Raw genomic sequence first — 16,631 nt, forward strand, 5'->3', positions numbered from 1 at the left:
TCATTATCTTTACTCATTTGGGAAATGCTTAACAAATTCTTGGCTATATAAGACACACATAACATTCTTTTAAGATCTAATATTCGACGAAAATGAGAAGAGGATAGAAAAGTAGTTTCACTATGTGTGTGACAGAAACTGTTTCACCATTGCCAACTTGAACTTGTGAGCCTCCATGATAATTGTCTTTCACTACTAAATTACCTGGTTCAACTGTCATACGGTTAGTTGCACCTGAGTCCACATACCAAGTTTGGTCAATTAGCACTTGTGGTGTGGCAATTGGTACATTAAAAGGTGAACCTCGGTAACCACTGCCTTGAACTAGAGAGAGATTTGAAAGTATTGTTTGTAGGAGATCCAGATTGATAATTCGTAGATTGTTGATATGGTACAAGTTGTTGATATATTTGCTGATATGGTACAGGCTGCTGATACATCACAAATTGCTAAGGTAGGCTAGCTCTAGTAGTACCAGAATAGCCTTGATTAAAAACCATAGGACCATATTCTTGCATTGATTGTCTAGAAAACACTTTTGTTGCCATTAGAGCTTGAGCAAACTTGTTTGGCTGACTTTGAAATTAACTCTGTGGTTAAGCAAGACCAGCAAAGTTTTGATTGTGATTCATGATGCCTTGAAAATCGTGATCAAATCTTTGATAGCACTGAATGGCAAAGTGTTCCCCTTTTCCACAAACTTAGCATATAAGTCGAGGGTTAAAATAGCCGAGACAAATTCTAAGAACTTGAAGAATGTATTTGTAAGCTTACCTAAGCATAGAAGCCTGATAAAAATAAAAGAAAACTTTAGAAATATTCAGAGTACTTTCAAGGATAATATTAAGCTCGGAAACAAATTTCATTGGAAGTGTTTATATAAAAACTATTCAGCCAATGCAAATGGACAGGTGGCCAACAAGAAACTTTATGGTTTCGACTTTATGAAAAGTTTATTCCATTTCTCTTGAGACCATCGACCAATGGAAACAAACATTCCAGCTCACTGAGTAACAAATTGACAAGTGTTATGGACCATAACAAATATCTCATAAAAGGAATAATGATAGCTCATGGGAATATTGAAATACAATACGTGTTGAACCAAAATATCTGCCAAATGCATTGTGGCCACTTAGACTTTTGATGTGCTCACATGATATAACAGAAAAATAACTTGATTGAAAGTGGTTACCTTGATAGAGTGTCGTCACAATGGAAATTAAACAAAGTGATTGTGTAGAGGCAAGATAGAGTCTTGACCCTAGAGATCAATGTCTCACATTGAGTTCATAATTTGACAAAATAACTTACAAACCTGTTATCAAAGAACTAATATTTTTTTGCCCTTTTTTCAGTGTGCTTGGTTAAAAATCTTAAATATGCATCTTTTAAGTTTTTGTAATAAATTTTTGTTTTGTTTTGTTTTGTTTATGTTGACAATAAGTTTTTGTAATAATTAGTTGTTTATGTTGATAATAATTTGTTGTTCATATTGATAATAAGTTTTTGTAACCTAAACTTGTTATCATTGTCACATCTTTTGGTATAACTTTCAATTGCACATTTGCATTCAGTTCAAGGAGAAAAACAAGGCAAAAGAGAGCATTGAGGTTTTGAAAAAAATCTTATGTATTTTATTTAATGCAAGTCAATAATCTTCCTCCATTTATGTGCTTTGTTGTCCTTGGATCATGTTTGTATTTGTTTGCACCAATGTTTTGAGTATATGTATCAAATATTAGCTTGAATCATACATAAGAAGTTTGACAACATTCTTTCTTTGTCTAAATAAAATTGAGAGGCTTGTCCACTACCTTTAGAAAAGTATTTGAAAGGCAACTCCAAAAACTAGATTTTAAGCAAAAAAAAACCTTAAAATTGCCTAACAGGAGGAACAAGAATTTTGTAAGCTAGTATCTCTTTAATTAACAAAAAAATTTGTCGCCATACTTCTAACTATAAAATTATTAGACCTTGATATTTGGCAATTCTATTAATGGTTATGCATAACCTTACTCTCTATACAAAATTGTCAATAAAAAAGGCATGTCCAAATAATAAAGTAGCAACCTTGCAATATCAAGTGCGATTCTCACAGTTGTTCATTGTTTCAGTGCTCATTTTCTTTTCAAGAAAAGATGATGATCTCCTTGCAACAAGAAAAAAGGATTTGAAACTGGTTTGCACTTTATTTAAAAATAAACATGTGATTGCCCTACAAACATGAGAGAAGCAATAAAGAAAACATCAAGGCACCACAAAGCACAAACATCTAAGGACCACAAACCACAAACAAACATCAAGGGACTACAAACTACAGAACTTATAATATTTTACAACTTATAATTTGTTTGATATAACAAAAGGATAGGTTTTTTATAATTTTTTTTTTTTTTAAGTATAATCAATACTATGTTTAGAGAGCCAACAGAGTCGATCTCATTGAAAACCTGATGACAAAACGAGCANTCCAACGTTAGTTTGAGATTGTGTTTGCTTATTCCATTCTTTATTCAATATTCGAATATTCAATGTCGGTTAAAATAAAATAAAAAATTTAATTCAAAATAGGGTAAAAAAAGGTAATTTCATTAGATTCCCTGTCCCAAGAATTAGAATTCCTTATAAATTTTAAAGAAATCCTTTACCCATGTTTTTATGGAATTTATTATTTATAGGATTTGACAGACTATTCACAAGTGTACGAAATCGCGCAGGTAGTATAGCTCGAGTAAACGAGTATCAAATCCCAAGAGAACTACCTACCAAATACTAAACTAGTATATTTTATTGTTATTTGATAAAACAAAATTTTAAGAATAGTTTAATGAAAAATAAAACAAACTAAACACTAAACAAAAATAGAATTGTATTAATACTCTGGTAAAAAGATCAATATAACGACTAAACCTAGGGCATAGATTTCACACCAATTTAATCCTATGCATTGACAATTATTGCTAATCTGATTAAACTTATTTTAAAGGCCAAACTCCCTAATATTCCATTAAATTTTTCTCGAACAATTAGAGAATTAACCCTTAAGTAATAAACCAAAATATCTCTAAGTTTGATTTAGAAGCTAAGAGATTATTAAGTTCTACGGAATTTATAAGAGTCTCACGGATCGTAGTAACTTATCTCTCGCATTCGCTTAATCTATGGTTTTATTACCTTAGACTAATCATGTTTCATCTCTCGATCTCAACCCACCCATGATATCATTCAACTCTCGGATGCATAAGAATTGAAAGCATTAAACACAATAATAAAACTTAGAATTAATGTTCAATTTAAATTAACAACAATAATGTCAACACATATTCATAAATTGGGCTACGTCTTTAGCCCTAGAAAAGAGTTTAGTTCATAATTGCAATAATAAAAACAACCATCATATTCAATAACACGGGTTCAAGAAAGAAAAATATAAAAAACTTCTCTAATTGGCGAACGAGAACTGCAAGAATTCCGATCTCCAAAATAGTAGTTGCCCTTTCTACTTCTCTAATCCACAAAAAAACTAAATAAAGACCCTTATTTATAGTGCTAGGGTTTAGAGGTTAATTAGGAAAGAATTAAATGCCTTAAACCATTCAGATTCGGACTAGGAAAAATACAATTATCTAAATAGGCCTGTGATCCATGGCTGCGGCGATAGAAACAATCGCTACGATGATCATTCTTTCTGTCCCATGAGTCTAGAATCTTCATAATATGGCAAAGTCATGAACACAAACTTTGTAGCTCTCTAAATAAGCTTTCTAATGCCATAAGAATCATCGAATTTAGAATTATACAGCTCAAGTTATGATCGAAACATCGAAATATGCTCATCTTGACAAATTTCCAGGTTTTACGTCTCATCTTCAACGTGTCACAACGTTCTCCTTTCAACTTCAATTCTTTCACTGTTTGTTCCTCCTCATCATAAATTCCATCAACATTATTTTTCTTCATTCAAATATCATTTTTAACCTAAAAATACTCAAAATACACCCGTGACTCATAAAAGGTATTTATAAAGTAATTAACTCAAATTTCACAAATTAAACACATTTTTTCACAAATAATCTAATTGAATCACTAGAAAAATATGTATTTTCAAGCTCTTATTAAGATTCTCATTCTTTACTCAATTCTTAAAAGTAAACATAACTTGAGAATTTTCACCACAAAACCTTCAACAAAAATTATTTAAGAAATAGATCGGAGGAGGATAATGTTCCTATGATGTTGTAGTAATCGGTACAATTAAATAAGGCCCCCAAATTGTTTCTCTTTCACAAATTTGGCTTTTTTAAGGCCGTTAATTGTTGTTAACAAGTGTTACAAAATGACTCAATTCATTGATTCATACTTATCGCTTTTTATTTGTCTCTTGTCCTCTTGATTGCCTAAAGGCATTAGATGAGATCATTGTATACTCACGAAAAATGAAATCAGGCCTTAGCATTGTTGAAAGTTAGTTATCAACTTCGTTCTCTAATTGAATGAAATTCAACATCACTACTTATCTTTATCACAATCGTCAAAACTAAGTCAGGCTGTGGTTTGAATAGTAGAGCTGCTGCCGAGTAATGATAAAGAAAATGTAAACATTATAAAAAATAAAATAAAAATAAAAACAATGAGTTTTACAAATATTATTTAAAAAATAGGAATATTTGTAAATTTTCTGAATTTGTAACATAAAGAAATTACTGCAAAAATATAACCCTTGTTGATTTTTTTTTTTAAAAAAACTTTATTTATCATCTCAACAAGATTAATAAATTTAATTTATTAGGTGACTACTCATATTCCAACTTCATTTAGGTTTCTTTCCAAATAAAACATATATTTTAAATGATAGATTATTATATTAAGTAATTTTTTTTTAATTAATGTAAACTCCTATACCATCAAGATGACAAAATTAATATTATTTTTTATTTATATTAAAAATAATATTTCAGTCCCCCAAAAATAAATTTGCAATTCCTCTACCCTCTAATGAGATTCCAAAATTTTCAAAAAACTTCTGTTCGCAGGCTTCACCTAAAAATCTTTTAAAAATATGAATATTGTAATAAAATAGAGTAAAATATTAATTTTTTTTATAATGTTTTTTCTATTTCAAATTTCCAGCTATATATATGATTATCCATTTTTGTTTTTCTGTAATAAAAATTGTGATGTATGATGATAAATATTACACATTAACAGTGGCATCCAAGTACATTAATTAAGAAAACAAATTCAAAGAAAAGAGATAACATGCAGAATTAATAAGATATTATGTCTTAACTTTATCAAAATGTCATAACGAAAGAATATCTTCCATTGGCTATTGTTTAAAAGTCTACCTTTCTCTAATTTGATCCACAAAGAGAATCCTTTTTAATCTTACTCCTAATGCTTATTAAAAGAAATATACATTTATATGAAGAAAAAAAAAATATCTTTTTTTTCACTATTTATTGTTGGGTTTAATTATCTTACTGTTCCCACGTCAACAATGCGTAAATATGTATTAAATGCAAGTGGCTCATTATAAGAAATAGATTGAAACGAGGATAATATTCCATTTTGCTGGATTACGGGGTACAAACTATTGAATTGAGACAACGATTTTTCATACATTGAAAGTTAGATGTAACCATTCTTTGATGCAAAAGCTATCTACTGGAGACGCCGGTCAAAGCTATCCAAATTATTCTTTTGTTTCCAGCTATATCCTCTGCAAGCATAAAAATGCATATAATAATTCTCCTACTTGTGCTCACTAACGTTGTTGCTTCAGTGTGTGAAGCTTGATCGTTAAAACCCTGCGAGGCTTTCCATAAAAATGCATATAATTATTCTTCTACTTGTGCTTACTAAAGTTGTTGCTTCACACTCATCGATCTCGATCGTTAAAACCCTGCCAGGCTTTCCTGGTAATCTCCCATTCAAACTCGAAACTGGGTGAGTTTTAGTTTCTTTATTTTCTTTTCTATTAATCTGATCATCATCATCAAGAGTTAACATGTATGTTTATAAAAAGAACTTACTCGTGTTTTGAATTGAAGTTATATCGGGGTGGACGATTTGGATAATGAACAGCTATTCTACTATTTCATTGAATCTGAAAGGAGTCCAGAAGATGATCCTCTTATGCTTTGGCTCATCGGAGGCCCTGGTTGTTCTGCCTTGTCTGCCCTTGTCTATGAGATTGGTATTTTTCTTATTCTTTTTCTCGTTCAACTTGGAATATGTTACTTTCAGTAGATTAAAGTACAAAAAGAAAAAAGAAACTCGCAAGTGAGTTATAAAACAGGAGTAATTAGGACGAAAATTATAATATTTTGGAGAGGTGAGGGTTATCTGCAAGGGGGTTCTAAAACTACAGAAATCTTTGTGAATTAGGCCAAATTAGTCAACCAAATTTTTGGATAGTTCATATAATTTTCATTCCTTGTTTCTTTTTCAACTTCGGCCTTCTACATCTTCGCCTTTTTTTTTTTTTTTTCCTCTTTTAAATGAGAAACTCTCTAAAAGTTCATTCTTGAGGTTTGGCCCAACAACACTTGGGTCTAATAAAAATTTTTAATAATATTTTAGTCTCTATTAGTAAGATAAAATTACCTTTACACTGTTTAATAGATGAAAGTTTCATCACCTGATGACCATAATGTTGCTAAAAAGTTGGCCGAACGACTTATGCATACCCAGGGTTTGTCGAAACGATAAGTTGGTACCTAAAAGATTTTGAAACGACAAATAGGTACCTTCCGTCATGTTCTATTAGTGATTTTCGTTAGATAATAGTGAAAAGACTAAAATGCCCTTGAAAGTTTAATTTTTAGTTTTTTTATAAATTTAAAAATTTCTAAAAAAACCCCCTAGTTTGCTAATTTGACTAAACACCCCAATATATAAAAATTTTATAAAATAACAAAAACACTCCCACCTTCCGCAGTGCCAGATTCCGGCTACCACCATCGAAATCTGACCGGAAAATTGCGTTATGACACAAACCCATCGGATCTGTGTCGTAACGCATAGATCTTTCATTTTTCGGCAAGATCCGTGGCTGATCTGGCTAGAAAATGCCAGATCTACGACCGGAAACTTGCCGGAAAATTGTGTTATGACACAGACTCATCGGATCTGTGTCGTAACACGTCGATCTGGCATTTTCCGGCCAGATCCGTGGAGGATCTGGCCGGAAAAGGCCAGATCTGGCCGTCGAGGCCGAAAAAGGCCAGACATAGATCTGGCCTTTTCCGGCCAGATCCGTGGCGTATCTGGCCGGAAAAGGCCAGATCGGTGTGTTACGACACAGATCCGACGGGTCTGTGTCGTAACACAATTTTTCGGCCAGATTCGGGCGGTGGTGGCCGGAATCTGGCACTGTGGGTGGGGGGATGTATTTGTTATTTTATCAAGTTTTTATATATTGGGGTATTTAGTCAAATTAGCAAACCTAGGAGGTTTTTTAGAAATTTATAAATTTATAAAAAACTAAAAATTAAAATTTCAAGGGCATTTTAGTCTTTTCACTATTATCTAACGAAAATCACTAACAGAACATGACGGAAGGTACCCATTTGTCGTTTCAAAATCTTTTGGGTACCAACTTATTGTTTCGACAAACATTGGGTATGTATAAGTCGTTCTCCCTAAAAAGTTTTACCTAACTCAATTACTTAGACCAAACATCATAGACTAAATTGTATTTGTCCCCATTTGAATTGAAAAAGACCTTATTCAAACAAGTAGGCCAAAACTCAAAACTATTATCTTAATTAACCAGTGGTAAATCTCATATTAGTAACTTCTACAAAGTTTAGCAAATAAATTTCTAACATTTGATAATTATTTTTACAACAATTCCCACTTAAATAAATGAATATTATTTTATAGATTTTTTAAATAATTACTTTTTATTTTTTATCAAATAACTATAAAAGTAGGAGGGAACTTTTATAGTATTGGCATTGAAATGATTAGGAGTGTTCAAAAGAACCGGTTGGAACCAGAACCGGAGGGTACCCTGGGTTTGATTCTGGTTCTTACCCAGAACCAGTTGTCAATGGGTAGGTTCCGGTTCCAAATTTTTTGAACCGTTACTGTGCGGTTCCGGTTCCGATTCCTATAGTTAGGAACCGGAATCAGAACCAGGAACCGAGACTAATATAAAATAAAATTAAAGATTAGGGGGTTAATAAAAACTTTTATAGAAAAAGTAATGTGAATACATTTATATTTATATTTCATAACATTTAAAGTAAGTTAGTTTGACTTTTGAGAATCTACCTTTACAAAGTAATGGAGTTTATAATTTTGAATTTATAATTTGTAATTTTATTTTTGTTAATAAGTGCCGGGTGGGGGGGTATTTGTAAGATTTTAAGGATTTTTTTGCCATTTTAAAAACTTTTGGGGGGTCATGAATTTTACAGGGTACCTAGAACCGGAACCGGAACCGTTGTTACAAGTTCTGGCTTTAGGTATCTAGGAACCGGAACCGATGGTTCCGGTTCTAGTTCCAAATTTCAAGGAACCGTCGGTTCCGGTTCCGGTTTCGGTTCTGGTTCCTTCAAAAAGTGCAAGGTACCCGAAACCGAACACCCCTAGAAATGATAGTCGTATTGGCATTGACACCAGATGATGAGAATGAACAATCTTCACACCACGACTACGATGGAACTAGAAATTTGGCTTTGCTTACTTTATAATCCTTCGTTGTAGGCCCATTGTCATTTAACTACAAAAAATCCAGGGACTTTCCAACGTTTGTGTTGAATCCATATTCGTGGACGAAGGTAATCATTAAATTCGCTTTCTCATATATATATATATATATATATATATATATATATTATCCAATAATGTTAGACATACAGAGAAATCTTACAAAGATTTTTATATAAAATAATATAGCAAAAAATAAAAGAAAAAGTAAATATAAAAATTCAAACTCATCATATTCACTCTTCCATTCACTTTTTGTTACATCATTTTATATAAAAAAATTTGTAAAATTTCTTTAATACATGTAGTTTTACTTTATTTTATTTAATTGATAAATAAAGCTCCTTTGATCATCCTCGATCTTAATTATTGTATAAATTCAGGTTGCCAACATAATATTTTTAGACGCACCGGTTGGCTCTGGATTCTCATATGCCAAAAGTTGGCAAGGATTCAACATGACTGATACAATTTCAGCAGCACAAACCTATTCTTTTCTGAGAAAGGTGAGTTCAATCTGTTTTATCAAATGAATAATCGCATATCAAAATAGCTTTATGATTAAAAAATCGAATCAGATTTTAATATTTGAAACTCCTTTATGCGAAACATCTTTCAATGGTTAGAATATTAATAGTTGATAATAATTCTCTTTTTAAACTTTTTATTTTTAATAAAGAGTACATTAACTACAAATGAATTCACATTTACAAATCAAAAGATAAAAATATTTGTATCAAGTGAAAATTTATTATTTGGTTTTTTAATTCTAGCTAAATTTAGTTTGATAAAATAATTTATTTTTAATTAGTTGTAAAATGTAAATGAATTCGATCTAGACCTCTCGTATAGTCGTCATTCCAAAGAGACTGAACTAGTTGAACAAGTAATTATCCACATATATAAATTAATCAATCACATAATATTAAGCATTGCAATTAATTGATAGATTAATGAAAATTAAGTTATATAGAAAATTTGTGTTTTTTTTTTTTTTTTTTTTGTTCTTTTTTTCTTTTGTCTACCTGATCAACATATTCTAAGCTTTAAGTGTATAAGACTGATTTTATTTTAAATTTTAAGTTGTAATTCACCATGGACTGTGGTCGGTAGGCTAGAATAACAATATCCCTTAGATGGACTGTTTAGGATTTACGTTATTTTTTTAACTTAAAAAATATACATTACAATATTTTAATACAGTAACAGTTTATTTTATTTGTATATTTATTAATGAGTTGTTTGCAGTGGCTTAGCAATCATCCCAAATTCCTCAAGAATCAACTCTATATTGCTGGAGATTCTTACTCGGGCAAAATTGTTCCAATGATTGTTCAGGAAATATCTGATGGTAATCTATATTTGGTTTCAACTATTATTCTCAGCAAGTCTCTATCTGTCTCTTTTCAATTTATTTATTTTCTATTTTTTCGTTCTTTTTATAGGTATTGATGCCAGGATCGAGCCCATAATGAACCTCAAAGTACATGAAATCAATTAAATAAATTAATGATCCATTTACATGTAGCAAATTTCAGTGCCTAGATTTCTTCAGTTTTATCAACTTATAAATATTATCACAGGGGTATGTGCTTGGGAACCCAGTTACAGATGACAACAAAGACAAAAATTCAAGAATTCAGTTCGCTTACCTAAAGGCACTTATCACCCATGAAATCTACGAGGTTAGAATCCTTCAAACATGTATATTTCTTTTACATCAACACAGTCATTTAGTATCATAAATTATCTCAAAATTTTTTTTAATAAAAATTATGTATCAGGGCCAGACACATAATTATCATGACTCATATGACAATTCATTAAAAAAACTCTTTATACGTGTAGAAGGACTAAAATTACATATATGGCTTAAGTTATTGTACAAATGTTTGTGCCACAAATTCTTAGTCTTTAATTCAATGTAATCTGATAGGCTTGGATAAGAAGTTAAAGTATTAGTTACTTTTAATGCCAACAAAGTAATTTTCGCGCCATTGAGTTATTATAAAGTAATGACCATAAATTTATGTCACAAATTAATGTTAAAACATATTGCAAATGATTACAACATATCAACATGAACACACTAGTAATTAATTGTATTAATTCGAGGGTCTTAAATAAATTCTGTTATCCAACAATGCTTTTATTTTATTGTTTTCAGTCAGCCAAAACATATTGCAAGGGCGAGTATACAAATGTAGACCCAAGTAATGGTTTATGTAAACTGTATCTTCAAAATGTCACAGAGGTAAGTAGAACAACATTACTATAATCTTTTAATAAAGTCGTGTTCGTATTTAGAAAGATTGAACTTTTACGAATTCAATTTGCAGTGCACTGAAAATTTAGATATCGCCAACATATTGGAACCCGGATGTAGTATGTATGCATCACCTAAACCGAAGCTATTGACTTGGGATCGCTCCATACTCATGGAACAAGATTTCTCAGATTTTCTCCTTTCGCCAGCTCAACCTCCAACTTCCTGGTGTCGGGTAATGAATTATACATCACTTGGCTATGTTGAATTACAACAGGAAAGTTTATATGTGAAGAGACGTCCAAGCATTGCGTATGCATTAGTTGTTAAAATGCACAAAATTTTATAGCTATTTCAACAAATCAACAATATAACTCATGAGCTGTTCTTTATGATTATAGGTTTATAATTACTACTACTCATACGAATGGGCAAATGATAAAACTGTTCAAAGAGCTCTTGGAGTTCGAGAGGTATGTTGTCTGTGAGATAAGTAGCATCCAAAATTGTAAAATTATTTTGCTAATGAAATACATAAAAGGAATGATTAGCAGGGAACTATAAAGGACTGGGCAAGATGCAATCAAAGCATATTGTACACCGAAGATGTACCCAGTAGTCTTTATTATCATCGAAACCTAATCAAGAGAGGTTATCGAGTTCTGATTTACAGGTAAGTGGATAAAATTTTTACCATTATTTACCGTTTGCAGTATTTGCGATTATATGTATATATAATGAAAAAATATCAAACCATTGCGGAAACATTGGGATCTTTTTTGTGAGATTATCGTTTCTCTCCCTTATTAAGTGCCTTTCATTTTTGTTATGAGTAGAGGTAGAGCTAAACTTTCTTAATATACAGCGGGGATCTTGACATGGCAGTTCCATACGTGGGAACGGAAACATGGATCAAGTCACTAAATTTGACAGTTGAGAGCGGTTGGCAACCATGGTCTGTTGAAGGCCAAGTTGCAGGGTAATTGGTTAATTTATATTTTTCATACGAAAATTTTCATTAATTAATCAGCTTTAGACAGTTGATGAATTTATCTCATGATTAATTCTTTTGTAGATACTGGATGCAATACGCTGAAGGCATTTATAGTTTGACATATGCCACAGTGAAGGCAAGAAAAATTTTCTAAATCGAATATATTAATATCTGAATAAGCTAACTAATTTAAGGGTGTAATTAATTTCGTAGTATTGTTTGTTTTGAGAAGGGAGGAGGTCATACTGCTCCAGAGTACAAGCCTAAAGAATGTCTGGCCATGATCAGCAGGTGGTTAGCCTTATACCCTCTCTGACCTACGTTTCTGTATTCATGAATTTTCAACCNGATCCTGCGTGACATTTTATATGCATGTTTTGGATATTATTATTATTATCCTTATATAGATTTTTTCTAAATACAACTCGTTCTCCAGACATGTATCCTCGGGATTCTCATTGAGGGATATTCAGAGGATACCTGACTGGAGGGGGGTTTTACACTAAGTTCATCGTCTTGGTAGACTAGCACGTCACCATGTTGAGTCACGAGATAACCGTATCTCTCGGGCTCATGGCGTACTCTCCCAGATCTACGTAGCTCCTGTGCTACCTGAAGTGGTTCACTTTGATCCACAAGTTGTGGAGTAACCTCCTCTTGATGTTCAACCACCTTTTGTGGCACATCATCCTGTCTTTCGTCTAGTATATTTTGTGGTTTTAGAACTTCATTGAGTTCTACTTTTCTCCCATTAGTACTTCTTAGAAAAAATTCCTTTTCTAGGAAGACACCAGAATGAGCAACAAAATTTTTGCACTCTTCTGGGTGGTAGAAATAGTACCCTTTGGTCTTCTTTGGATACCCCACAAATATAAATTTACAGGATTTTGGGACTAGCTTGTTCGAAGTCAATTTCTTAACATAAGCTTCGCAACCCTAAATCCTTAGATAAGACAAGCTGGGCTTTCGCCCACTACATAGCTTATATGGAGTCTTATCTACAGACTTTGACAGCACGCAGTTCAAAACGTGAGTCGTAGTTTCTAGGGCATAACCCCAGAACAATGCAGGTAAATTAGTAAAACTCATCATGGACCTAACCATATCAAGTAAGGTCCTATTCCTCCTTTCAGACACCCGATTGTGTTGGGGTGTATACGGAGGGGTGAGTTGTGATACTATCCCACATTCCTTTAGGTATTCAGAAAACCATGAACTTAAATATTCACCTCCTAGATAAGACCAAAGAGCTTTAATACTTTTACCTAACATATTCTGTACTTCATTCCTGAATTCTTTGAACTTATCAAAGGCTTCAGATTTATGTCTCAAAAGGTAGACATAACCATATATACTGAAATCATTAGTAAATATGATGAAGTATGAATATCCACCACTGGCTTCAACTGTTAGTGGACCACATACATCACTATGGATGATGCCTAACAGCTAAATAGCTCTTTCACCTTGTCTTGTAAAAGAAGACTTGGTCATCTTACCTAACAAGCCTGACTCGCATACCTCAAATGGCTGAAAGTCAAAAGCGTCCAAAACTCCATCCCTTTGAAGTTTTGCAATGCGGGTCTTATTATCATGACCCAATCTACAGTGCCAGAGGTATGTCTGGTTTTGATTGCTATGTTTAGCTTTCTTGGTTTCAACATTGAGAATATCTTTATTGTTTAAATCAATAACATATAATCCATTATATAACCTTGTAATCCCAAATAGAATACCATTCAAACTAAAGGACAACAACCTATTAGATATGTCAAAATGATACCTTACATTATCCAAAGCGGATACTGAAATAATATTTCTAGAAATAGAAGGTACGTGATAACAATTATGTAGTTCCAACAACAAGCCCGTAGGCAAACATAAACAATAAGTCCCTACAGCCAATACAGCCACATGTGCTCCATTTCCAACTCGTAGGTCCACCTCTCCCTTAGCGAGCAATCTACTCTACCTTAGTCCTTACACATCAGTATAAATGTGAGTACCACATCCTATGTCAATGACCCAAGATGTTGAGGAAGAGAAGTTAATCTCAATCATAAACATACCTGAAGTCGTAGCATCTGACTTCTTCTTGCTTGCGAGGAAAGCTTTGCAGTGTTTCCTCTAGTGGCCAGGCTTGCCACAAAAGAAGCAGACTACTTTGCCTTTCCCTATGCCACTCTCAGGCCCAAGAGCAACCTGTCCTTTGGGCTTGGGCTTGGGCTTGGGCTTGGGTTTGGCCTTGGCCTTACCCTTACTGTTACCCTTTCCTTTACTAGCAACAACCAGTAAAATAGGCTTGGACTTCTTTAAGTCCTGCTCTACAGTCCTTAGCATGTTCAAAAGTTCTGACAGGGTTTTCACCATCATGTTCATATTGAAATTCATTATGAACGGTGCATAAGAGTCAAACAAGGATTGCAAAATCAAATCCATTTGTAATTCTGCATCCAACTAAAATCCCAAAGTCTCAAACCTCTCTATGTGCTCGATCATCTTGAGCACATGAGGACCAACTTGGGCTCCCTCAGTCAGATGACTCCCAAATAGTGCTTTCGACACCTTGTACCTCTCATGTCGAGCATTTCCTTCAAAAAGCTCCTTGAGGTGTAGAATAATGGCAGCAGCATCCATATTCTCATGTTGCTTTCGTAGCATTGATGTCATCGATGTTAACATCAAGCATTGAATGCCATCAGCATCATCAATGAACTTTTGATAAGTATCCTTTACTTCCTAAGTGGCATCAGGATCAGGCCATGCCATGTATGGCTTTTCAAGGATATACAATTTCTTTTCAGACTTTAATATAATCGGAAGATTACAATACCAATCTAAGAAATTGGATCCATCCAACCAGTTTTCTTTCTCGATTATTGGTCGCAGGTTCATTATGCTCATTTTGGTGAATCTATAATTGCAGAAAAGATAAAGTCATTATAACGTTCATTAATATTTAATATCCTGTATAATCAATACTGAGTTTAGGCATACGACAGGGCTAATCTCGTCGAAAACCTGATGACAAAACGAGTAGAAAGCTGCATAGTTTTGGTACCCTGTTTTACTCAGTTTTTTAATCACCGATAATGGATCTCGATTGTGGGTGAATCGAGCACTAGTTTTTGAGCGTTTTCTTTTTTGTATAATCAATATTGAGTTTAGGCAGACAATAGTGTCAATCTTGTCGAAAACCTGATGACAAAACGAGCAGAAAGCCGCTTAAGCCCGATACCCCATTTTACTCAGCTTTTCAGCCACTGATAATGGATCTCAATTGCGGGTGAATCGAGCACTAGTTTTTGACCATTTTCTATTATGTATAATATATACTGAGTTTAGGCATATGACAGGGCCGATCTTGTCGAAAACTTGATGACAAACCGAGCAAAAAGCTTCACAGTTCCGATACCCCGTTTTACTCAGTTTTTCAGCCACCGATAATGGATCTCGATTGTGGCTGAATCGAGCATTAGTTTTTGATTGTTTTCTATCCTGTATAATAAATACTGAGTTTAGGCATACAACAGGGCTGATCTCGTTGAAAACCTGATGACAAAACGAACAGAAAGCTTCATAGTTCCGATACCCCGTTTTAACCAGTTTTTCAACCACCGATAATGGATCTCGATTGTGGGTGATTAGAGCACTAATTTTTGACTATTTTCAATTCTTTATAATCAATACTGAGTTTAGGCATACGACAGGGTCAATCTCGTTGAAAACCTGATGACAAAACAAGCAGAAAGCTTCATAGTTTCGATATCCCGTTTTACTCAGTTTTTTAGCCACCGGTAATGGATCTCAATTGTGGGTGAATCAAGCACTAGTTTTTGAGCATTTTCTTTTTTGTATAATCAATATTGAGTATAGGTATACAACAGGGTCGATCTCATTGAAAACCTAATGACAAAACGAGCAGAAAGCCACATAGGCCCAATACCACATTTTACTCAGTTTTTCAGCCACCGATAATGGATCTTGTGGGTGAATCAAGCAGTAGTTTTTTAGAATTTTCTATTATGTATTAACAATACTGAGTTTAGGCATACAACAGGATCAAACTCGTCGAAAACCTGATGACAAAATGAGCAGAAAGCCGCTTAGGCCCGATACCCTATTTTACTTAGTTTTTTAGCCATCCATAATGGTCTCGATTGTGGGTGAATCGAGCACTATTTTTTGACCTTTCTCTATTATGTATAATCAATACTGAGCTTAGGCATACGACAAGGCTGATCTCATTGAAAACTTGATGACAAAACGAGCAGAAGGCGTCATAGCTTCGATACCCTGTTTTACTCAGTTTTACAGCCACCGAAAATGGATCTCAATTGTGGGTGAATCAAGCACTAGTTTTTTAGCATTTTATTTTTTGTATAATCAACACTGAGTTTAGGTATACAACAGGGTCAATCTCGTTGAAAACCTGATGACAAAAGGAGCAGAAAGCCACATAGGCCCAATACCCTATTTTACTCAGTTTTTCAACCACCGATAATGAATCTCGATTGTGGGTGAATCGAGCACTAGTTTTTGAGAATTTTCTATTATGTGTAATCAATACTAAGTTTAGGCATAAAACAAAGCTGATCTCATCGAAGACCTGATGACAAAACGAGCAAAAAGCCGCTCAGGCCCGAT

At 33.3% G+C, this 16,631-nt stretch overlaps 1 protein-coding gene across 3 annotated transcripts; it reads left to right on the plus strand.

Annotated features, from left to right (window-relative positions):
• Positions 1-5,664: 5,664 nt before the first annotated feature.
• LOC116105728 (serine carboxypeptidase-like 1) lies at positions 5,665-12,331 on the plus strand. Of its 3 annotated transcripts, none has more exons than XM_031392139.1 (14): positions 5,665-5,952; positions 6,057-6,202; positions 8,722-8,795; positions 9,108-9,230; positions 9,973-10,075; positions 10,170-10,207; positions 10,308-10,409; positions 10,892-10,978; positions 11,064-11,225; positions 11,392-11,463; positions 11,542-11,663; positions 11,856-11,969; positions 12,066-12,120; positions 12,217-12,331. In XM_031392139.1, the coding sequence occupies exons 1-14, from the start codon at positions 5,834-5,836 to the stop codon at positions 12,298-12,300; spliced, it is 1,401 nt and encodes a 466-aa protein (XP_031247999.1). In that variant the 5' UTR covers positions 5,665-5,833; the 3' UTR covers positions 12,301-12,331. The 3 variants fall into 3 exon arrangements, with proteins under 3 accessions (XP_031247999.1, XP_031248001.1, XP_031248002.1); XM_031392141.1 differs by having other exon boundaries at positions 11,545-11,663; XM_031392142.1 differs by lacking the exon at positions 8,722-8,795 and having other exon boundaries at positions 5,814-5,952.
• Positions 12,332-16,631: the final 4,300 nt, after the last annotated feature.

Source organism: Pistacia vera, unplaced genomic scaffold, assembly GCF_008641045.1.
Source record: "Pistacia vera cultivar Batoury unplaced genomic scaffold, PisVer_v2 Contig503, whole genome shotgun sequence".
NCBI lineage: Eukaryota > Viridiplantae > Streptophyta > Magnoliopsida > Sapindales > Anacardiaceae > Pistacia > Pistacia vera.

Excerpts from the sequence above, each read along its gene's own strand:
- LOC116105728 (XM_031392139.1), top strand. The coding sequence starts at position 5,834 with ATGCATATAATTATTCTTCTACTTGTGCTTACTAAAGTTGTTGCTTCA. Across the intron at positions 8,796-9,107 it reads ATCCATATTCGTGGACGAAG|GTTGCCAACATAATATTTTT; the intron begins GTAATCATTAAA and ends GTATAAATTCAG. Across the intron at positions 11,464-11,541 it reads GAGCTCTTGGAGTTCGAGAG|CAGGGAACTATAAAGGACTG; the intron begins GTATGTTGTCTG and ends AGGAATGATTAG.